Raw genomic sequence first — 25,077 nt, 5'->3', positions numbered from 1 at the left:
TGAAACTTTTAAGAAATTTAAAAAACTCACGCTTTCACTAAATTTAGTAAAAGCGAGAGTTCTTTAAATTTTTTAAAAGTTTTAATCAAAGGGCGATAACTCGGTTAATATTGAACGTAGAAAGTTGCGGTTTGGACAGATCTTATTATTTTCAGCTAATCTAAAAGAACCAAGCATCAAACACCAGTGCAAGTGACCCATTATCAATGATTTTACCCGCAAAAAACTGATTGATTCTACTTAAGCCATACTGTACATTGAAATGCACCGGGGAAATTTTGAGAAATTTCCTCAAAAATAGGTCCCTCCCAGTCAAAACTTTCAAGGAAATTTCCCTGATAGTCTATTTTTACAATAATCTTCGGTTACTGTATCAATAAGTTAGTTGAGCTGTTCATAGAATCATGATTAGCGATGAATAATGTTATCTGTCCAAACGCCTGGTTTTTAAGTCAAATAAGGACGGGCACATCGGCCATCGAAAGACACGGCGTATGACGTCATCAGTCGCGGTATTGCACATCCTGATTTCTTCCGTCTTGGTTCCATCAATCAGTGATACACGCATTTGCACGCGTTGCTCAACGTAATGCCGGAATCACACGCTGTATTTGGCAGCTGAATATGGAAGTCAAAAGCTGAAATTTTGCAAATTCGAGTTATTGCCATCCAGATGTGTATCAAATCTATTCGAATAGTTCAGACAAATCCGACATCATCCATGGGCGTTGAGAATCGTTGATGAATTTTGCGCGACAGGCGCAAAATTCAGGCATCCAGACTCGATGACTTCCAGATTCGAGCCACATTCAGCTCCCACATTCAGCGTCTCATTGCGGCATAAACACAGATTAAATCAAGAAAGAAGATACCATGGTATGCACTGCCGCAGAGGAAGACGTCACGTCAATGAGCAACATTTCGTCACCTTCCAGGCAAAGTATCACAAGCGCCATGCGACGTTTAAAAATTTCCGCCGCCATTATATTTTTTTACTGAGAAATTGTTGGTTGAATCTGTTTGGTAATTTCACTAAATTTTATCGGCAGCACAAAGAAAATTCAGTGAAATTTTCGGACAGCCTCGTTGAACAATTTCTCTGAAAAAAAATATAATGGCGGCGGAAATTTTTAAACGTCGCATGGCGCTTGTGATACTTTGCCTGGAAGGTGACGATTTCTTCTAATACTGGACGAGGCGTGGGGACTTGGTGTTTGAATATGGATATTATTACTATTTCCTACTCTATAGGCTGAAACTATACCAAGAAATTCTGTTTTTATTTAACCATTGGCTATTGAAACATTTTGGATACCTCTTCGAGTATTGGGACGTGTAATAACTTTCAAAATCTCACACTTTTGCAAAAATCTTTAATCACTGTAAAGATTTCAGGTTCTTTTTTGACAGCGTGACACCTTGTAACTTCCAGAATTTCTCCTGTCCTGCATTGTCAAAAATTCGACTTTCAAAATTTGGACATTAAATCCCCTTTTGCGGGTGTCAGAATAATATGCTCATCCATCAGAAAATGTATTTTGCGGCAAATTATATGATATGAATTGTACTTTGACAAGTTGCCGATACATTCAGCTTTTCCGGCATTCATTTACGCTCTCAAAACGTATGAGTACAACTTCGGATGCGTTTCTAGATCATCAAAAAAATTCGAACCCACCACAATGAAGGCTGAATGTCATAAAAGAAAGAAAAATACCTTCATATCAGTGACGGATTTGAATTTTTTTATTTACTTTACAAGTGACACTTTTGCCATTGATTGATCGTAGAAAAATGCCTCTATTACAAAACATCCAATTATCCACACGCGAAATAATTCCTTTTTGACGAATGCTGATAATTATTCTAGTTCAAAATTTTCAAACTTTCTTTTCTATCAATTTGTTTTCAAACAGCCACAACTTCTGAGCACAATCTGTGGAAAATACCGTCAAACATGCAACAAAAAACACCTATTGAATAGGATTTATTTATTTATTTTTTTATTATTATTATTTATTGTGCGGAGGGCTAACGATGAGTGGTTTTCGAATTTATAAATATTTTAAGATATGATAGACTTTGACAAGGTTTCAAAATTTTTATTAAAATCCATCATTTATAAATTCACTGTAAAATTACGGACTTAAGAGCGACAAATAAATGATGGTTTAATTAGACCTACTAAACCTAATGATCGTGAACCATCATGTAACTTTCATTTTATTTTCATTTATCATGTGGATTTGCGATCAGAATTATCACATTGTGACACGACAGTACAGAATAGGAATTCTGTATAAGGAAACAGAGTAAATGAAAAGTAAGGTAAAATTCAGTAAATTGGGTAAATTTTAAACCTCATACTGAATAATTGATTTTTTCATTTTAAGACAGTTCCATTTTCTACCGACTGTATTATAATATTGTCTTACATTCTCGTGTGGTGGGCTACTGAGAACAAATGAGAACAAATTTTTTTATTGAAAAATTTTATTTATCAAAGAAGTTTTTACAGGATCTCAAGCCTTATTATATTTCCCTTAACCTAAGGCCATGATGAGGTAAGTACTCAAAAACCTCTGGGCCTGGCTTAGTCAATAACAAATTATAAGCTAACTTAGCAAAAATCAGTTTTGTTAATAAATACACTGTCCATGAAATAACTCACAAACCTCGAAAGCTAACTACACGTATAGCCTTTTTCCTAATGGTCACATGCGATTGAAAAAAGGGGCAAAACTAGATAGAATGTGAGGTTCTAGTAAAAATAAAAAATAATAATGTACGCGGCAATGAAACGTTGCTGACGAAGCAAACATGTGAGACAGAAATTTTTTTAACAAAAATTATTAAATTTAGAATGGAAATGACATAAACTTCCTATGTATTTGAAGGGATGTCACTGTCTTCTTTTTATTTCGAATCTGCTTCCGACAAAAACGATAATATTAAGTACAAAAATACTTACACTTATTGGTGGAGAGTTTTTATATTTTCAACGAAGACACTATCATTACAACGAATTCTGCTGAGAAACATTGATTTGATACTTAAAAATATTATATTTGTAGATCATACAATAATAAAATCCTATAAAATATCGCGGAATTGAGTTTCGTTAGTATTAATTAACAAAAATAAAAAAAATACCGTAAAACGTAAAACATAACAAATGCAATATAAAAATCGGACAGAGGGGGATACAAGATGGAAGGTAAGACGCAAAAGTAAAAAAAACACCGTGATTGTAAAAGGTAATATATGAAGAAATATTGACCTTAACATGCACAAAATTAGCGTCTTGAGTTTCTCATTCCTCCTTCTAACGTGGCTCTTTGCATCATGTCGAAATGGCATAATGATTATGAAGCACAACGTATCATGATCTCCGTCAAATACGCATGCATAAGTGGATGACAATTTGCTATAAGGAACCACTATCTTTGGCTCCTCCATGAAAGCATCTTTCTGCATTGGGAAACCAATGGCATGTATGTTGTTTCAAAAATGAGCCAGAAATAGTTGTTCCTTATTGCAAAATGTGGCCCACGTGATGCGAGGCGTGATAAATGATCGGGAGGTTGGAGAGTGAAATAAGGGCTAGGAGAGGGAGAGAAAAGATTTAGAGACGGGAGGATAATTAAACATATTATCAATTTGCTGTTAGGAGACAAGACAAACTCGATATCAATTTCATATTCGCCATTCACGATTAAAATCTTACCATTTGATGCCGACAACATCGAAAAAAATATAAACAAGAGAAAAATAATTCACAAAAAGGTGATGGATTTTCGAATAATATAACATTTCTGTGCGACTAAATATACATATACGATGAGGTATCAATCGATCACTTAAAATAAAAACAAGGAGCACCGCACATGGATGGCGTATTCTAATTCCAACACAAATAAACAAAACATAAATCACAAAGCTTTAACTAAAAAATATTTGATACTCGATGATGCTCAATAATAACACGAGTTGTGTCAAAAATAAATTTAGGGAGCTTACGATCTTGCCCTCTGGACGAACACTATGAGTTTTGAATTTTATTTTAGCGTACTGATAGAGATATTTGTACACAGGAGGAAAGATGCGGCCAAATTTACTGTAACATAGTAAAAAGCAGCTGGATAAAAATGTATGCCATATTTTACTACATTTATTGATTGTAATTACAGAAATAAAAACTTCGCAATTAGAGACCTCTAAAGAATATCATATTAACACAAGAAAACAACGACGAGTTGCAACTGCATGATTATTTTTACTACATTAAAGTAAATGTGATATTATCTCTCCTTTGGTTTCGACACTCTTTGCTCCTGCCTTTGGTTACAGGAAAGGGGCTGTTTGGGGGACGACTATGGATCTAAGAGAAAACAAGAACCGCAATTTGAATGGAGATGTTGCATGTGTGAGGAATTTGCGATTTGACTGTTGATTTTAATGTAAAAGTTCGCGAGAAACACGATAGTGCCACTGGTTTTCCCTGAAATCAACTATCAAGCTCAAAAAAAGGCCTCAAAGTTGAGGGCATAATGGAGGGGATATCCCACGCTATCCTGAGAGTCCACCTCTACATCAAGGCAAACTCTCCGTGCAAAGATAGGGAGCAAATACATTTGACAGGGCTGCCACTTTATTTGGGGACTCTAAAACTGAAAGCACGGCAACCCTGCTAATGTATTTGCTCCCTATCTTTGGAGAGTTTGTCTTGATGTAGAGGTGGACTCTCGGGATAGCGTGGGATATCCCCTCCATTACGCCCTCAACTTGAGAGCTTTTTTTGAGCTTGGGAGTTGATTTCAGAGAAAACCAGTGGCACCATCGTGTTTCTCGCGAACTTTTACGAAAGAATCAACAGTCAAATCGCAAATTCCTCACACATGCAACATCTCCATTTCGATAGCTCGACGTCAAGCGATCGAAATCCTGGTTTTATATTGGTGTTTCACTTCCAACAAGCGCGTGTAACTCGCAGGTATATCTGCCGCTTTCGTCAATGCACTGCACTGTCCTATTTTACATCACGGCGCGAGGATGCGACTATTCGTGCTCGATGGATGACCATGTTGCGTGTACAGAATTGAAGGCGCACCGGTTGGCCTCAAACTCGTGGCTTCACGTATGCTACACTTGTTTATTTTATGTTATCATTCGCTGAATCGTATCGTGTTTCTCGCAAACTTTTACATAAGAATCAATCGTCAAATCGCAAATTCCTCATACACATGCAACATCTCCATTGAACTTGTGCGACCCATTCAAATTACGGCTCTGGTTTTCTCTTTCGCTGTGAATAAACACGACCCTAAGCCAGAATAGACCGTATTCGATAATGGTTCGATGTATCGTTTGGTTCAAAACAATAGAACATAACCTCAAACCAAACTATCCGGATTTAAGTTGGAGAAGCTGAAAATGAGAAAATTTCCAACAATTTCACTTTACATTGGCATTTGGTACTCAAAAGAATAAAACATCTGTTACAAAAGACCCGTTCCCTCCGATTTCTAAATTGACTTTCGAGGCTATGTTTAGTTTTTTTTTTTTTTTAGTTTTTACTTTTTGCCCTGTAACGGTGCTTTGGCCTTAGTGCATGGGCACAAACAGCCACTAACCAGATATATGGTCAGTAGATAGCTAGATTATTGATTATTGGTGGTAGAAGAAACTAGGATGTTGATTATTTGCTTGGATTATTCCATGTGTGGATGTTGGGAGTGGAAGTTTAAAGTTAAACAATTATTTTGTTGGAGCGGATAAAGTTGCTCAGAATGGAGTATTTGTTCTTAGATCGATCAGCTAATAGGATGGCTGAGTTGATAGGGAAGTAGACGCCAATTTGGCTCAGTTGATCGAAGAGTGATGATAATTTACTGAGTTGATTGCACTGAAGAAGTATGTGGTCGATATGTTTTGAACCAATCGATATCGATACGATCTCACCTGTTTGATGTATCGAATACGATTTATAACAAAGGAAATTTGGTGGACGGGGATTCAAGCGTAGATATTATGATAGTCGAGGTTATCGAACTCGCGCTCCTTGTCGTAGTCCTCGCCGGCCTGGGGGGCGCCGCGCGGGGGGATGAGCCCGGACTCGCGGAAGGTGCGGCGGAGGTTGTGGTACTTGTCGCAGAGCTTCCCCTTGGCGGAGGACTTCTTGCCGCCGCCGAGGTTCGTGTACGGGACGTAGTAGGTGTAGGGGTCCTCGGTGGGGAAGGCGACGGAGATGGCCCGCGAGAGGACGACGAAGCGCCGGACGTCGATCTTCCGGTTCGGGTCGGCGGCGAGCTCGTTGCGCATGATGATGTCGCTGAGCTTCCCGCGCATCCGGTTGTTGAGCGCGTTGAACTTCTTGTAGTGGGCCAGGATGGCGCAGCCCTCCGTCGAGGAGGTGAGCAGGTCCATGAGGGAGGACTTGCGCTCCTTGTGGTAGGTCGCCGGCGTGAAGCTGTTCCCGCTCTCCTCCATCACCTTCATGAAGAAGTCCGAGGGCCCGCGCACGCCCCCCGCCCCCGCCCCCGCCCCCACGCCGAGCATGCTCTCCTCGAAGTCCGGCAGCATCGCTTCCTGCATCGCCTTCCGAGCGTCTTGATCCTGCCGGGCACACACACAAAAGATGACTTAGAATGAGATCATTGAAATTGGTGTGAAAAGCTATGGACGAAGAGGAAAACAGGGAAATGGAGCAATCCTACTGGTTGAAACAAGTGGTCGTCATTGACTAAGGGGAAATGATTGACTAACCATATAGGGTCTCTCATGGAATACGTTATTTTGTCAATTAATTGGACGTATTTCTGTCAAACGGAACTAAGCGCCATGGAAAAGCATTGCGAGTGTAGGACGGAATGAGCCCGACGCCCGGTTCCGCCGCCAATCCAAGCTCCCCTCTACCCTCCTCCCCCTATGGCGCTTAGTTCCGTTTCACAGAAATACGTCCAATTACCTCCTGTATCCATTGCAACCCCCCGCTTCCATAGATGGAACCGCTCCATTTGCCCTTTGTCTCCTTCTTCTAACAATTTTAATAATTAAGTCGCAATATTGTTAATAGGGCTCGCACATTGCGGGTTGTATACTTCATAAATTGAAGGCGGTTCAGGTTTCCAAGAAAACAAAAAGTCCCAAATGCCCTTCCTTGGGTCCCAGGCGAAAAAAATACCGATTTTATTGATTCTTCCCAATCCGGTCCCCCCCCCCCCCCCGAAAAAAACTACTCTCTGGGCCCAATAAAACAACGGTCTAAAGAACTTAAATTCTGCTTCTTCATATGCTGCACTGGAAAAAACACATTGGATCTAGAGTCCAGACTCTTAAAAACATCGACAAGAAAAAGGACTCTTGATTCAATCGGATTTAAGCTTAAATCAAAAGGAAATCCGCTTAAATTAAGAGGCTTGGTTCTTGATTTTAGCTTAAATCTGATTGAATCAAGAGTATGTTTATTGTCGATGTTTTTAAGAATCTGGACTCTAGATCCAATGTGTTTTTTTTTTTCCAGTGTATGCTGTAGACCATCAAAATTTGATTCCGTGACTAGCGCTACCCGGACCCATTACACAGTGAGCCATTATTTTTGCGTCTCCTTTGTTGCCAAGAAAGCATTCGAAAGATTGATTTCTCCTCCGTTTCGACTGTCAAACGCAAGCAAAGCAAGGAACTTTGATCATTGGCGGATCCAGCAAATTGGCAACATAGTCTTTTCTCCATATAAACCTATGGAAATGTATCGATTCTAGGAGGGGCCAGGTGCTCCCTCAAGAATCGATTATTTAGCATAGGTTTAAATAGAGGAAATTCGATGTTGCCAAATCGCTGGATCCACTTCTGACTTTGATAGAAGGACGTACCATGGTAGATGCACCGGGCGTGGAGGACCACGAGGACCACGGCTTGGCCATGCCGAAGGAGTTGTCACCCATGCCGCCGTACGGAGAGACTTTCGAAAAGGAGTTCTGATCTTTCGAGCTCATCCATTTCCGCTTCGGCCTTCCCTGGGGTCTTTTCTCTGGCACGCTCGTTTCCGTCTCCACGATCCTCAGTCTACTCTGGTCTGCCTCCAGGTCCTCACTCGAGTTATCTCTCTCGTCATCTTCCGAGTCTGAAATAAAGAGAACACACCCGGTTAAAATCATAATTACTACTAAATAGTACGATCGATTAAACTACTTTACTAAGGGATACGACTACTCATGCTCAAGCATGCTACAAACTTAAGACCAATTTGTGACCGAATGATTCGATGTGGCACTGTGAAACGCATAGGCGGATCCAGCAATTTGGCAACACTGTTTTTCTCCATTTAAACCTATGGAAACGTATCGATTCTTAGAGGGGCTAGGTGCCCCGACAAGAATCGATTATTTAACATAGGTTTAAATGGAGGGAATCCGTTGTTGCCAAATTGCTGGATCCGCCCCTGGTGAAACGATGAGAAATCTGATTGGTTCGTCTAAATGGATCTGCTGCTCACAACATGATAGAGCCAGCTGAGTATACTCCTAATAGATGAAACAGCATTGAGCACTTTAAAAATATCTAAAATAAACTTTGTATCGCATATTTTCAAATATACCGAGTCTGATGGTCTATTTCTTTGTCAACGGTAGTCAAGTTTGCCCAGAGAAAGATGGAAAAACACGAAATCTACATTAACCATTTAACTTTCGAATACTGTTATCAATTGTTCTCGTGTTCCAGTGTATTTTGGACATTTCTGATACGTGCAACGTTAATTACGTGGAATTTAACTTAGTGATGTCTCTTTAGTTGGCTGTACCTTCTATGAGCAACATGACCCATAATGCTCCTCTTTCAAAATTTGAAAATATTAAAGCAGCTCCATATCACTGAAAACAAAAGTATTGAATTTGTCACCGAGAAATATTTTTTTTAAAATAAAAAATGATGCTATCTACTTGATTTATGCTACTTTTTTGCTTCATCCTGTTCCTGAATCCTATTCCTTGAGTTGAACCAATGGTGGCAAAATCAAGAGAATTATCATGCTTAAGCCCAGAACTTTCATCAGTGCACAAAGTCAACAGAGCACGTCTACTTTGACCAGGAGTTTAGGGATTTTTTCTTTTAAATGGTGGACTTAAGCAAGCACATCGGATGACGTAGCCACTCTCACGAGTTATAGGTATGCCTAAGAGAATATTTCATCCATCACGGGCATTTAAAGTTCTTCCATGAAAATTTAGTATTTATGATTTTGCAGCAAAACCTTCAGATAAATACAGCTCGTCGACTTATATTCGTCATTTTCGCTGATAAAAGAACTTACGCGGCCTAAAAAGAAAACTGCGACAAAACTCAAATTCCCTGAAAAGTTTTTTCATCCGATGAAAAGTTAAAATAATTATTCTTTTCCCATTTTTTTGATTCAGGAGAATCTGGCTCGAGATTTTTTTGCCCTATATAGAGGGTGTCCCATAAGTCCGTATACCTCTCCTGGTAACTTTTGAACGGTTGAAGATGGAAAAACGAAACTTTCGGAAGGTTTCTATCTCAAAGGAGACCATCTTTCAGAGGGATTAAAATTCTTGCTCCTCCATCAGGAGGGGGCGAGGGCCCCCCGAGGGAGGGGTAAAAAAGCAAGGAAATACAAGGAAAACGTTGCAGCCAAGAATTACGACTAATTTTAGTTGCTATGTCCGAACTTGAGAGACCCTCTTTATGTAATTTAACACACATTAAATTCCTAGAGGGCGATAAAAAACTAGACAATATTGCTACATGAAGAGTAGATGAGGATGAGATGAGTTACCATATCACCAGGAGGTTTCAAGGCGGTCAAATTAAGGATGAGAAAAGAATATCAAGGCTTAGACGTTAGCAGGTAATACGACAGGTACACTACCTTCAACAGTGCTCGTATATTAGTGGTGTTGACTAGGATAACTCTTTCCTATTACCATAAAACTTGCATGATTGCGTAGAAATTAAGGAAAAATGGTGGAGATATACATAAGCTCCGACAGTGCTGCCAATTTCCATGTCATGATCTGTCTCTGCAAACTCGGTCAAAATAATGCTTTCAAACGGATGAATACCTGGATTTTTGCAAAATCATGGTGATGTTTGGAGAACTTCTTTCTGCTATACTCGCAATGAAATTAATACGAGGTCTCAATTTGATTAAATGTAATTTGAACGAATCGAGGTGTTGAAAAAATTCATTTCTCTAAAAAAAATAATAATTTTGTTGTAGGCTCAAGAAATTCCGCTTTTTGCATTTTGATCGTTGAGAAATGTCACGGTAAATTTTCTGAATATGGACACTATGAAAAGTCAAAACTTGAAAGTTTCCTCGCCTCGAAGCAACGTTTATCGTATATTTAATGATTATGAAAGAAAATACCAAAATGAATGTAGGTAGTGTCCTAAAAAGAAAGGCCTTTAACATTATGTCTTTGAAAACTTAAGAATTGAGATATCAGTCTCTTTAAGTGAAGATTCTTGTAAGTTCAAGTCTTGCCTTGAATTGATTGATTATGAAAAATTAAAATGAAATAAATCAGAAGTCCTCAACATGTACGGCCTTGTCTCCACGGGACGTTTCATGGAATTTGTCCGGTGAAAAATCTCACTTGCGAAGTTGGGAAAAATATTGAATTGGTCAATAATAATCACAGTAACAACTAGGAGTCCTTGTGGAGTCCCAGGAACGACTTTAAAAGAAGAAGAAGAAATGTTATTGCTTTGGTTAACGGGAAATTAAGCCCAGAAGTTTGATTCCTGCAATTCGAACTTGGGAAAAATCCCGTGAAACGTCCCGTGCAGACGAAGCAAATGAGAGCCGCTATTTTTATATTATGAGAAACAATAGCAAGAGTAATCACACTCTAGGAATTTTTTTTTTTTTTTTTATAAATAAGATTTTTTGTAAGACAGAATTTTAATGATTGTGATAGACGTTTATCAGAGGAGTGGAGAAAAAATGAGACGAGACGAGAGGAAATATTACAACAAAAATTGACAGACTTTATTCGTATTTCAGAATGATCTTTATTTCGTGCAAAGTGAACAGAGTAATACAAAAGTTGATAAAGTTCCACTTCATGAACGAAATAAATTTAGAAATGAGATCGCAAATGAGTTGTTTTTATGGAAGGAAATTATCATAAAAATTGTATTGGAGTGTCAAAGATAGGGTTCTCACGTTTGGAAACACTTGAGTTGCGTTGCAAGGCACATATCCAAATCAACATGTTTAATTTCAAAATGTACAACACTGGCAACGTTTTTTTTTCTTTTTATATATTCATATTTCTAAAAAAAACAATGCTCGCATCTTTTAGAGAAGCATAGGAAAAAATGGAATTAGGTGCTAGTAAGACTATGTATAGTCAAATAGTTTGAGGATCACAGAAAAATTAACCATAATCGTAAGAATTTCAGTGCACAAAGTAAGAAGGTAAAAAAATGTACATACAAAAAGTAATAAAAAAATCACATTTGAACCGAGAAACAAAAATTACAAGTTATAAAATAAATTAAAGGAATGAATTCCAAGAACTGCTTACAAAAGGAAGAGTGTATGATTCAAACTGAATTAATCACATGTAAATTATACGAAACCACACTGGAGAGAGAACAATTTTACATGAAACTTTCTCAAGTCAAGAGACTGATCTGCAAAGTTTGCAAAAACTTTAATTCTCTGCCTCTATGTAGCATTTCAGCGAAAGAGGAAGACAGATGCTGCGAGAGTACAATTTCTTCTCCTTTCTCTTTTCTGTTTTCTTCCAAACGTGATAACGAGGGCATAGCTGAAGATAAGCAAGTAACTTGGATTCTTAGGAATGCATACAATGGACCACTAGACAAGGCAAAAATTCAAGGATCCTGATATGGTAAGTATGTTACTTCATCAATATTTCAGTTAGAACATTATTTCTGCAGCGAAAATTACTGAAATCAGCTCCTGACCAAGATAAAAACTTTTTATGTGACACTTGTTACGAAAAAGTTGAATTTTCCGCGAGAGCGCAAAGCGCCCTCTGGAAGGTGGGTCGCGTAACGACCAGCGGGTTGATTGTTAAAATTGATTAGACAAAGAGGACATAATGAGTATGGACCGATCCTATTGGTTAATTTGGGTGGCTCTTGGGGTAAATGATTGACTAACTAAAGGGTCCCTCGTGAGTTGCCGTTAGTTAGTCTATTACCTACCTCCTTTGTCCATCACTGGAAAAAAAAAACACACATTGGATCTAGAGTCCAGACTCTTAGAAACATCGACAAGAAAAAGTACTCTTGATTCAATCAGAATCTAGCTTAAATCAAGAACCAAGGCTCTTAATTTAAGCGGATTTCGTTTTGATTCAAGCAAAAATCCGATTGAATCAAGAGTATTATTTCTTGTCAATTTTTTCATGAGTCTGGACTCTAAGTCCAGTTTTTTTTCCAGTGATTGCAATCACCCGCCTCCAGCATCAATAGGATCCCCCATATAATTTTTGTCTTCTTTGTCCATCGCTTTGTCTATCAATGTCAACAATCAGCCAGCAGAGGGCGGAGTGGTGGACCCCTCAGAATAATGCAATGCTTAAATTCGCACCTTGTCTAGGATAAAAAAAAAAGTAAAGAATCATCTGGAGCTCAACTTTTTATTATGAACGAGCCTTGCGTGCTGGTAGAGATTGCTCCTGAGCCGGCACCTCTTGGGGCAGTACGGGCACTGGAAACAGGGCTCCTTGTTCCCGCATTCATATTTGATATGCCGATTGACGGAGGCTTTGCAGGCGTAAGTGGCGTTGCAGTCCGGACAGCGGAACGGTTGCTTCGACTCGAGGAACACCTCTTTGTGGAGGCTCTTGCGCAAATCCTCCCAGGACATGGTTCCCAACGTACTGGATCTGGTTCTCGGGAGTTGAAGGGCTTGGACGGCCCACGACTCTTGGTCCGTCCACTCGAGGTGAGGAGGTTTCTCATCGATTTCTGACGTCATGTTCCGTTGGAAATCAACCGGGCTCTGCCTCTCATCTTGGAACGGCACTGAAAAATATAGCAGGGCCTTGTTAACGACTTCCAGAAGTCCATTTACACTTACTTCTAATTGTAAGTTTTACGGTGCACCGGAAAAAAAACACATTGGATCTAGAGTCCAGACTCTTAAAAACATCGACAAGAAAAAATACTCTTGATTCAATCGGATTTTTGCTTAAATCAAGAACCAAGCCTCTTAATTTGAGCGGATTTCCTTTTGATTTAAGCAAAAATCTGATTGAATCAAGAGTATTTTTTCTTGTCAATGTTTTCAAGAGTCTGGACTCTAGATCCAATGTGTTTATTTTTCCAGTGCGAGTCGTTATTCTTAGGTCACCCTCTTGTTAGATGAGGGAAACATTTGCATATCTTATAACAACAACAACACCTGATGACGCTTGCCTGGTTTTGAATTTCCAGTCAACAAACGGACTACATTATGCAATTAAGGTCTAACTTTTTCTAGCTCACCTGTGAAAGAACCTATCTGCTTACGGACACTAATGACACATACGTCATTTTTAAAATGATCAGGAAATAGTAGTTCCTCATTGCAGAATGTGGTCCAAATATGACCATCCACGAAAAAAGGGATCTTGGTCCACTGAAACTGTAGACTGAATGATCGATTCCCAAGTGTAAATGAGTGTTTTACTAAAATTTTGGCACAAAAACGTCCAAAATTGTCAAATCAGACAGTAGTTGTAGCGATTTGAAGTTTACGGTTTGAAAAACGTAATTTTTAGAAAGAGCCACTTCGATGACTAATCCACGATGTTCTTGAGATGATTACTCCGTGGACTAGGATCACTTTCGTCGTGGACGGTCAGGAATATATTCCGCTGGTGATACTTAAAAACAAGAGCTAGGGCGAAGCACTGAGAAGGTGCCTTGTGAGTCGATTGAGTGTCTGAAAAAGCGATGTGTTCTCAACCTATGGTTCTGATGAGTTAGTTGCGCATGTCATGGATTTGCTATTTGATGATAGAAGTCGTCACCTTCCGGCCAAAGTTTCACAAGCGCCATTCATGCGTAGACGCCATGTTGCCGGCAATCTCAGTTTCTTCATTAATCTTGATGACAGGAGAAATTTTAAGTAAATTTTTTAAAAGATTTTGTTCGTTCAATTTTCCGTGAAAAATTGAAAAAGTTTGAGAAGTTTGGCAACATAGCGCCTAGGTGCAAATGGCGCTTGCGATACATTGACCGAAAGGTGACGAAAAGAAAGAGAAAGGAATCGTGGCACGCACGATGACGTCATCCTTCGAATTTTCGAAAGAACGATTCATTTATCCTGTACCTGAAAAACTTTGCGTTTGTAGTGTATTAAACATCAGAAAGTACTCGGCAAGTGAGATAAAAGCTATACTATTCAAAAAGATAATATTAAAGGCAAGAAGAGATTCAAAAAGCCACTACGCTCCTACAACTATAGATAAAGTATGGGTCTAAGCGCATGATACGATACAAAAAGGAGCTTAATTTGTAAGAATACATACCATTTTCATGAAAGTGGACCGGATAAAAATTATTCTTCAAGGGGTAAGGCTGTCGCAAATTTTTGCCTATAAGCCAGAAAGGAAATGGTTTTTTTTTATAAGATCCTTCATAACCCACGTTGAGCGCATTGTTGAAGTCTACAACTCCCTCTATGCCTTACAATAATCGTACGGCTAAAAAAATTTTAAATTTCGGTTTCAAAAAGATTAAGGTAATACTGAGATAATATTGACGTATCCGGGAGTGGTTGTGACTGCTATGCAACTCGGTCTCTCAAAACAAATATTACACCAACAACCGTTTAAATTGATCCAACATGCATACAATAACTTCTTCCCTCACAAATTACGTTTGATAGGGGAAGATATTTTTGATTTATAGGTATGTGTTAATTTGAGGGACTATATTTCATGATAGCGGGCACTACAGATCAAGCGCGGAGCTGGTTGAACTGGGAGGGCATGTCTGATCAGAGACGATAGATCTTTACTAGGTCGTAATTTTCCAAAAAGAGAAACTCAAAAATGTATTATCCTTCAACTTTCCGGCGCAAATTTTAAAATTAGGGATGAAAAATTTTTCGAGGGTTTTGACCTTTACGAATGTGCTGACATTGAGCTTTTCGCGATTTCGTATCGAGAAGAAATAACTCTCCTTACTGCTTCAGCAACATTTTGCATATTTCATTACTTCTAAAGAATTGAGTAAAATAGAAGAAGTATCATCCAGTAAAATAGACGTTCTTAGAAAATCTGAAAGTATGTTATGAAAGCATCGTTTCATCCATTGTGTAAAGTAAGTATAGATTACAAAACAAATTGCAATTACTTATCATCGATGAGTGATGCGCTGAGGCGTGAACTTCCCAGCATGCATCATTGATCTAGATCCACCTACGATCAAAATTTCGAACAAATTGCTTCAAAACAGCTAGAGCTGGCTTTCCATTACACTCTGTAATAAAAATAAGACTTACATAGTAACTGAGCTCACTGAAATCGCTCGACGCTATTAGAGAAACACTAACGTATTTTTTTTATTTTTTATTTTTTTTTTTTTTTTGTGAGACGTGATGTGAGTTTCAAAAACGTGTATGATATCGATTTTCACAAAATTTATCGAGTTGAAGGATAACTAAAGTCGTGAGTAAGCGGTAAGTTTTATGTAATTAATCTACTCATTCATACGGACGAAAGTAAAAAAAATATGGAACATGCATTCAAAAATACGCTCTAAAAGTTGCAATTGAAAAAAGAAGAAACAAAATTCATTTTCAGAGACAGCTGAAAAAGATCAAAATAGTGTACCCTCTAAATATTGGCAACATGTGTACAGTGCGGGGTAGTCATGTACTATGGCGAATTTATAAAAGAAAAGGCTTAATTTTAGCAAAAATGGTGCATAAAGAAAAGACGAAAAGAAAAACGAAAGAAATCCATCCTTCCTTTCATTATAGATCCTTTGAAAGGGTCATTTGACTATTGGTAAGTTCAGCAAGTAAAAGTTGGACGGGTATTGGTCAAAGTAAGCATGAAGCAGGGCAACTTGCAAAGTACCAAATAGAACAATTTATTTTTCAAGATAGGTACCAAATAAGGAAGATAATCAATACTTTCTCTGGGCCCAAAAAAGTTTGGCGTCTCATTTGCCTCTAAGAATCATTAATTTTTTGGAGAAAATCAGGGCTTGGAAATGAAAAGATACATCCGGGGAAGAGGAGATGAACAACTGACAAAAAGTTTGAACAGTAGTTTGAACACACAAAATTGGGGGCTAAACGAATGAGAGACCAATCTTCTTTAATGGGACTAGAATTTCATTTTGAATTTACTTGAACAAGTACAAAAACTAGACTCTTAGAGAGCTAATAACAAACGGTACAAAAAATAGAAACAAAAATAGGAGAATCAACTTTCGAGAAAGGAACATTTTACCTCACACTTAGCATACATTAAAAAATAAATTACTTCTTTAAAAACAAAATAATAACCAAGAAACAAAATCATATACAAAAAATTAACCTTAAAAGTATGAAAGAACTACAGGCCGTGGAAAAAATTTTCAAAAAAAAGATCTTCTCTAGAGATGAATTACCCGATATAATGATTGTGTTTGAGCTTTTCAAGTTTTAAGGTAAACTATGAAGTAAAAATTTCAAAAAAGGGGCGACAAAGGGCACAGAGAGAAAATGATGAGCCACTAGAGAGGGTCTGAAAAAAGGAGCTACATGTTTCCTTCCCAAAATCTTACGAAGAAAACAATTCACACGACGGGAAATTCGAAAGTCAACTCCTAAACGAGGTATTGACATCCATTTTTAAGACAAATCAAATAGAAATTAGATTATAGAAAGGACGTCATTACAGTTATTTTGCAAGTGAACCAATGTTAATTGTCAACACTTAAATCTTGTTGAAGAGTTGATTTTCATACTTTCCGTTGTATGAATCGTTTTCCCCGAGAAATAGGAGCGTGCTTCGATTCATATTCTATATAGAGGCCTATTTTCAAAGATATTACTCCAAAAATTCCATTTTCCTCTGATACATAATACCTAATTTATCAGTAAATCTTAATGACTACTGAAAAAAACATAAATTGTATATTCTTATGATAATCTTGAACGAAAATGATAATTTCCTCTTAAATGACAGAATTAAATTATAGAAGTATAAAAATACAAAAAACAGAATCACAGTCTATCAATCTTATTAAATTACACATAGGAATACAATGGTAATTCTTTGAGCTATAAATGAAAGACTTGTTAAACTTTTGATTTCTAAACGCACATTTCAAACAAAAAAATCTTTCAACAAACACTTAAACTTTTTACTAACAACTGTTTTTCAAAATAAGATGAAAATAATAAATAAATAAAAGCTAAAGTTTAAAAGAGAGTCACTCGATGATATAGGTCGAGATTGTTTTTTTACAGTTTTAGCTCTGCATGAAAGAAAATTAATATTCTTTATTCGTTCCAATTGTTCCAAAGAATAATAAATAAAACATGAATGGCTTTAATTGATAAAAAAAATGGAATTGGATCCAAGCATACAAATGAAAATCCCCTTAAAAATGTCATGCAGAGCTATAGCGTACTGCGTACTTTCAAGGCATACGACCTTCCCTTATATGATTCTAGAGGACGCAGTGTGTATGTGTATGTGTTACGTTATATTGCGCTACCTCACTTGCACTCGCTTATTATTTTTCACGATTTCCTGCATCGTTCTTCTTGTTCTTGTTCTTCTTCTTATATTTCTTAATTACCTGTAAGTTTTTAGCACACTTTGCATTATTTTGCGCTGTGGAATCCGTACAGGACGAATTGTTTATATTTGGAGATTTGTTCTTTTTATTCATATTTTGCTTCATCTGCTGAACATTTTTTGGGGTATTTCGCTTCCTCGTTTTATTTTTCTGTAATTTTCCAGCTTTTTTTGAATTACTTAGCGCTGTGGAATTCACACGAGACGAATTTGGGTCACCTCCAGCCTTGTCCTTTTTATTCATATTTTTCGTATTCTGCTTTAGCTGCTGAATATTTTTTGGGCTGTTCCGTATTTTTTCTTTATTTTTCTTATCCTGTAATCTTTTGGCAAATCTACGTTTTTCGCAATCCTGTAATCTTTCGGCAGATCTACGCTTTTCCTGGGTCATGGAATCCAAAGAAAGAGAGTGATTTTGATTCGTCATATTCATACCCCAATCATACTTGGCTTTTGATATCATCCCTGATTCTTGAGATGTTCCAGGATTATTATCCACCTCAGTGTTTGCAATTGGTAAAACATCATGATTTTTCGTCATCTTCTTGTTCCCAATAAAGTAAGACAGCTATGAGGCGAGGGGAAACTTTCCTCGTTGAGGGTTCTTACGCTTTTCCTTTTAGTTTGATTGTAAATTGTCGGATTAAAAGAGAGTGAACCAATTTCTCTATTGGACCAATAGGCCAATGCAGCATTCCCAAAAATCGAACTCTCTGGAGCGAATTTCTTTACAGCTTTGGGCGTATTTTCAGTCGTTTGTACATGTATTATGTCTTTGATTTGATTTGTCTCCCAGTCTAATGGCTCCGATATTACTTCACCGAATCCATGGCATTGCCACAATATGTCTGATGATGATAATCCAGGGGTTGAACTCATGCGTAAAGGGCTGGACGTAGGATCTAATGAGGTAAAAAATAAAAGATAAAATATTAATAAAAAAAATATAAATAAATGAAACAAAGGTTCAGTTTAAATGTTTTGCTGATTGGGTGTCGGTTTTCTTCCGTTAATAAAATCGCACTTTTGGAAAAATATACAATAGTACAATAAAATCAGACAAATAATTCGCAACGAACGAGAACAATTGGGTGATGTTTGATGCTGGATGGTGGTGCGGAGCTTCTGAATCACCCTGTAAGCGTAATAATAGAAACATTGAAAAAATTGTTTTGGGCTCTTTTAGAAAGAGTTTTCAGCTTCGTGCAAGATCTTCATTCTGCAGCGCTAAGTAGAAACCACATATCTACCGCACAGTACTTGTTGAGATGAAAATTACCAACGCATTTCTTAGAGACTTCAACGCGGAGTAAGAAAGTAGGAGTCCGCTGTGCTTGCTACATGGACTTACCAACTGCTGTAAATGAAGAAAAATGCGGAAATTGGAGGTACTTGACTCATTTCATCCATCTTCTAATTCACTAATATCTCATGTAAAATTCCTTATTGCCTGGTATTTTCCCCATGATGAGTTTACTTGAAAAAACATTTCATTTGTTTGGATTTTAGATATTACGAATGTAGGATCAAAATTGTCGAGCGTATTGGTATTTTTTCAAACGTATTCCTATTCTAAAATAGGGGTCATTCTTGGGCATTGAGATAATATGCGAGGAACATATCGACGGTGAAAGTCGGCAATCATATAACTCGGTTTGCGACGTCGCAGACTTCCTGTCATACTTTTTTTAAGGATATCTAATATATCATACTTTATTTTTTAAATGGAAAACTACTCAATGGCAATTCTTTAAAACTGTCATGATTTTTCTTCTCAATGCGAAGAAAATTCTGCAAAAACTTCAAGAAATAATATCAATTTGTTCTCCTTTAAAAAAATGACGTAGAGGCGGAGATTTTCAGACACCGCAAACGAGTTATGTGATTGCCGACTTTCACCGTCGATATGTGGACGTTATATACCGGAAAAGCTGTACAGTTAATGACTGTCCTCGCGTAATTTAAAGGGGAACCTTAAAAAGGAGAACGGTTTCTGAACTTTGTTGAAAGGAACTTTGTTTTAAAGTATGTTCAAATTCGGTAATTTTGTTTTGTTTACGAAAAGAAGAAAGAATACTAAGTTCTTTCTCGTCGACGTCAAGATCGAATGGCATTACTTAGAGCTTGAGTGGATTTACCCCTTCGCGAATTAGACCAATTAGTGTCTAAACCTATGGCCCTGAAGTTGGCTCCTGCCCAAAATCTAGATAATGCCATTTTAGGCACTGCCCTTTCGGAGCAAACATGGAGCAACATGGTATGAATAAGAAAATTCAAGATTGTTATGTAAAACTTCTTGTATATTTTAAGCTGTGAAGTATGAATCTTCAGATGTATATCAGCTGACAACTACAAACAGTGGTGACGTATGAGATGCTCTTTCAAATAATCCTTCCTTTTGGCGACGTAGGGACACAAATTGCATTTGAATCGGAGCACTTCAGAAGCAGCACTGCAATTGGACTTCTGGTGACGACTTAAATTCGTCGGTTTTGAGTACATATTCCCGCACTGACAGATAAACCGAACTCCATCCTTCATCATTACAGTTTCGTAGGATTCTCGCGCTATCGGTCCGAGAACATCTAAAAATAAACGAAGGAATCGAAACAATGTAATAGTCACATGCTGAGGGCCTTGTCCATGCGGGCTCAGTTCACGGAACTGAAGTTTCGCGGAGAAGTTACAAATGAGTTATAATAAGTTCCAGGAACGAAGGCTCCAAAAAGTTCCGCGAACTGAGCTCGTGTAAAGAAGGCCTACACAGCAAGAAAAAGTGACCAAAATGTTGTGTTAATATGGAAAGTAAAACACGGAGTAACACACGCTGATGGTTAATTTTTTGTGTTAGTTTTTCCTGCGTCAAATCGACAAAATCTTCGTGTTCAAAATCGGCGACCTCGTTGAAAATGGCACGGTAGCCGCCAGAATTAAACCTGAGTCGCATTATTTTGTATTTTGTACGTTTTCAGCGGCAAATATTTATGCCTTGCGAGGATCCATTTCTAGAGGCTAAATTTTACGGAAGGTTTGGAAAAATAATTGTCCTTCATAAAATTTGATGCTTCGTTAGAGGCCCCCTAAGTCATAATGAAAACTATAAGGATATGGAGCCTCCTCAAGGAAAAGAGGTGTTCATGGAACGACCATGAATTCGACTCCTAATTGGACGTACTTATGCTAAAAGGAAGTACGTGCATAGGATTTGCGTGAAATATAGTTCTTTTTAGCTTAAATACATCCAATTTAACTCGTATCATCGGCGGATCCAGCGAATTTGCAACATTGCCTTTCCTCTATTTAAATCTATGGAAATGTATCGATTCTTGGAGGAACCAGGTGCTCAGACAAGAATCGATTACTTAGCATAGCTTTAAATGGAGAAAATCCGGTGTTGCCAATTTGCTGGATCTGCCTCTGACTCGTATGTAATCACAAAGGTTCCAAGTGATCACATGGCTAGATAGTATGTTTTATCTCTTTCCCCGAAAAGCGGGGCAGAAACTCTCTGGCAAGAAATATAATTAAGATTAATTATAATTAATTAATAATAACAAAAATATAATAAAAAATAATTTATCGTGATTGAATCGAAACCCGGAGGAGTATTTGGAACTCACCACTGCAACAGTAAGAAGCATTCACACGAAACTTAAATGTCTAAAAAAGTTTACGAAGGTAAGTGAGTGAACTTTCAAGAAGATGACATTTTAAAAACATTTATTCCAAATAACTAATTAAGAGAGGGCTTTAGAAAAATATTTACTTTGCAAAAGGTACAATGAAACACATAGGAAAAAATATTTTCGTGGAAAAATTCTAAGAATAACACTAATAACTGACAAAATCTATCAAAATAATATAACCTACGTTTTGAATCAAAAGGCATATTCTCATCATATCAACTCCGGAAAAACCGCCTCACTTTTTCATTGTATTTATTTCGTTTTTTTTTCTATTTTACTCCAAAAAAGAAAAAAAAAGAGAAAACATTGCTTATCATTTGAGTAAAAACAGCTGTTGCGTAAAAACTGACTTAAATAAATATCTTTGTCGTATGAATCTGACGGTCTAACCGATTATCATTTCCACGTTTGAACGATAAATGGAAGTTAACGAGCGACAATTATATTGTGCAAATAAGTCCACACATATACGATTAGAGGGGCACAGGCCCGATTCTTGACGAGCACTGGAAAAAAAAAAACACATTGGATCTAGAATCCCGACTCTTGAAAACATTGACAAGAAAAAATACTCTTGATTCAATCAGATTTTTGCTTAAGTCAAAAGGAAATCCGCTCAAATTAAGAGGCTTGGTTCTTGATTTAAGCTAAAATCCGATTGAATCAAGAGGATTTTTTCTTGTCGATGTTTTTAAGAGTGTGGACTCTAGGTCCAATGTGGTTTTTTTCCAGTGAGGCTTGCCTAATAGCACAACTGAATGACACATTTTAAGTCGCTTTAAAATGAATAAGGAAGGTATCAGCAAAAGTTAAATTTTGAGAGTTTACGGGGGGATCTTTCGCCCAAAATGTTCACAATTTTCAAATAATGGAATAAAACTTAGATATTGAATTCGTTTGATGGTCTTAAATTAGAATTTCAAAATGTGCTTTCTTCCAGATATCTTTGTTCTCAAAAAAAGGAGAAAAAAATTCTAGAGCTAAGCCGTAAAAGTTTTAGGATTATCAAGTGTAAACTCAAATGGTCCTCATAATGGCAAAAAGAAAGTTAGGACAAAAAGGAGAGAGACCATTTTCCTTCCTGAAAAATAAACAGAATAATGTAAACTTTTGAAATTTTTAGTGGTAGTGACATCTCTCAACTTTAATTTCAGCTTGAGAGGAAAAACAAATTCATCATGACAAAAAAGGTTTCCGTTTTCTTCTACTCTCGGTACTTTAGAAAAAACGAAGTTGTGCCCTTTTACTTTTACGTGCTGCAATGCTGCATTGCTGCATGCTAGTTTTCGTTGTTTTTTTTTCACTTTACTTTAACCCCATGTTTCAGAATCAAATGTTTTTTCAAGTCAAAATTATGTTTGGAGATGTGGCGACAATGTGGGCATGGGAATTCCGGCTTCTCAAGGACGTTTTTGCACTCATAGGTTTGGTGCCTTTTCAAATTACTCTTTACCTTGTAGGACTTTCCACAAAAATCGCAAACATAAGCCTGCAGGTGTGAACTCGGGAGGAAATTCCCAGAAAGCGGTTTTGATGTACAACTGTTGGAGTATGGTGAAATAATGGCAGATGAATTCTGAAGGACTACGACGACGGGGTAGGAAGACGGGAGACCTAGAAGAAAGAAATAAAATATTATCGGTAATATTATCGGTTGTATACATCTTAAAATAACGGACTGATTATTGAAATTCATAGACAAAGCGTTAGACATAAAAGAACGATGGGAAAATTAACTGTCCTATTATTTGAAAGAGGTGGTTGTTGTAGACTTTATAAAGACAGTAAATGGTGATTTAACTGTGGGATTTCTCGTGAGCTGCCGTTGGTAAGTCTATTACTTCTGTATTTTGTCCCTTACAACCATCCACGTCCTTCGATAAGGCTTCCTATTTTTCGTTTCTCTTCTCTGTCTATCGCTGTGTCTATCAACTTCAATGAACATCCCGCAGAGAAGATCTGACTATAAAAAGCGTTTGGAAGAATGCATTATTACATTGAAAAAATTAGCGGTTATGATTACCATGGCAGAATTGCTCTGAGCGTGGTCTTAAATAACAGTATCTCTAACCAATAATAGTGCTATTTTTTATCATTAATCGATGGTTTTAAAAAAGATGGTTTTTGTGATAAAAATACTAATAATCAACATGTATCATTGGTTACAATAGGTTAAATTGATAATAATTGTGGCCACTAATTTCCACAGGTGTAACAGTAACAATGGTAAAAATATCTAAACAGGTGTGTTTATTTCGGTTATTTGTCTGAGAGAACACGAGGAACAACCCGTCGCACAATGGACCGAATCAATGGGAGAGGTCGGACGTGCATTTCAGAAAATCAGAGAGGTAAAGTTACTTTATCCTTTATCGTGAAAACTACCATTCACGGACTTTGTTAGGGATTTGATTTTTGAAAAAAAAAAAACATATTATGGTCGCAATTGGAAAATAATGTACTTCGAAAAAAACAGATGAGTAACAAGTAAAATAAAATAAATTTTTAGTTTTAAAGCTACTGGTTCTTTCATTGCTTTTGCGTTTGAAAGGACAAAATAGAAATGAAATGCTTTGATTGCACATTCCTGAAACATGAAAGAGCTTCATTCGATATTGAATAAAGAACTTGGAGAAATTACATTTGGATGCCATGAGTAAGGACTAGATGTCTTTTCAGGTGATAATTGTGTTTCGCGACGTAGGAGCACAAATTGCAAGGAAAAGAGGGTTTCTCTAAAGCGTTTTCACACTCGTATCTTTGATGCCGTAATAGGAGACTCTTTGTTTTGTAGCCTTTGAAACAAAGGTCACAAATAAATCTCAATGCTGAACTTTTCTCCTCAATGCCTCTCGAATCGGCAAGCCTCTCTAGGACGTTGAGAGCACTCGGAGAAATTGAACTATCAACCCGTTGAGAACCTGCAAAAGGAAGGGTGTCATCATGTAAGTTAGTCCATAGAAAAGAACACGAATTTGGAAAACTTTGGACATCACACCAATTTTATATATTATTCTATCAAAATCAACTCTTACATCAGCTGCATGGTGAGAAGTTAAGAATGATCCTAAAAGGGGAGAGGAAGGGTGGGGGTAGGGGTGCAAAATCTATGAATCCTCGAAAACAGCATTCCAGCACCGAGAAATTACGAATTTTCAATGATTAAAGCGCGCAGCGTCGTGAACGGGCAATGCGTGAAGTATTCATACAGTCTTGCAGGCACTAATGCAGCGTTGAGTTTGGCGAGATTAGTTAAACTCGCGGAGTCGGCGTTTTTTAACGTGTTACTACCAATAAGTTTTCGCACACTCCGTATGGATTTGTAATTTAAAATAATACAAATAAAATGACTAAAAATCTAACTAATTCTCTTCTGTTTATTTAAAAATGGAGAACACCATGCTCGCACCTCTTGTGAAACTGCACTGATTTGTCAGCATTTGGAAACTCGTAAACGACAGCATTATCGTTTATGCTTTTGAGAAGGCAGATTCCTAGGTATGAACCTGCACTTTGACCTTTGAGCTAAATTGACGACCGCTCACTACAGAGAGAGAGTTGCTTCGTTGCCATGCTCGTTAGGTCGCGTCGGGAAGAATGTA

The 25,077-nt window shown here is 37.4% G+C and overlaps 3 protein-coding genes across 4 annotated transcripts; all 3 read right to left on the bottom strand.

Moving 5' to 3' along the window:
- Positions 1–5,548: 5,548 nt before the first annotated feature.
- LOC109037166 (uncharacterized) lies at positions 5,549–8,900 on the bottom strand. The gene is made up of 2 exons (XM_019051675.2): positions 7,872–8,900; positions 5,549–6,615 (listed from the first exon to the last, which is right to left on the bottom strand). The coding sequence occupies exons 1-2, from the start codon at positions 8,154–8,156 to the stop codon at positions 6,016–6,018; spliced, it is 885 nt and encodes a 294-aa protein (XP_018907220.2). The 5' UTR covers positions 8,157–8,900; the 3' UTR covers positions 5,549–6,015.
- A 3,663-nt stretch (positions 8,901–12,563) lies between these two features.
- On the bottom strand, positions 12,564–15,913 carry LOC109037164 (longitudinals lacking protein). 2 transcript variants are annotated; one of them, XM_019051674.2, is made up of 3 exons: positions 15,346–15,913; positions 14,517–14,690; positions 12,564–13,026 (listed from the first exon to the last, which is right to left on the bottom strand). In XM_019051674.2, exon 3 carries the CDS (start codon positions 12,977–12,979, stop codon positions 12,620–12,622), a length of 360 nt encoding a protein of 119 aa, XP_018907219.1. In that variant the 5' UTR covers positions 12,980–13,026; positions 14,517–14,690; positions 15,346–15,913; the 3' UTR covers positions 12,564–12,619. The 2 variants fall into 2 exon arrangements, with proteins under 2 accessions (XP_018907219.1, XP_018907218.1); XM_019051673.2 differs by lacking the exon at positions 14,517–14,690.
- A 149-nt stretch (positions 15,914–16,062) lies between these two features.
- LOC109037163 (uncharacterized) lies at positions 16,063–25,077 on the bottom strand. The gene is made up of 3 exons (XM_072299944.1): positions 24,117–25,077; positions 22,929–23,089; positions 16,063–20,374 (listed from the first exon to the last, which is right to left on the bottom strand). The coding sequence occupies exons 1-3, from the start codon at positions 24,127–24,129 to the stop codon at positions 20,357–20,359; spliced, it is 192 nt and encodes a 63-aa protein (XP_072156045.1). The 5' UTR covers positions 24,130–25,077; the 3' UTR covers positions 16,063–20,356.

This window comes from Bemisia tabaci, chromosome 1, assembly GCF_918797505.1.
Source record: "Bemisia tabaci chromosome 1, PGI_BMITA_v3".
In the NCBI taxonomy this organism is placed as follows: domain Eukaryota; kingdom Metazoa; phylum Arthropoda; class Insecta; order Hemiptera; family Aleyrodidae; genus Bemisia; species Bemisia tabaci.
This window is presented reverse-complemented; position numbering and strand designations above follow the sequence as displayed.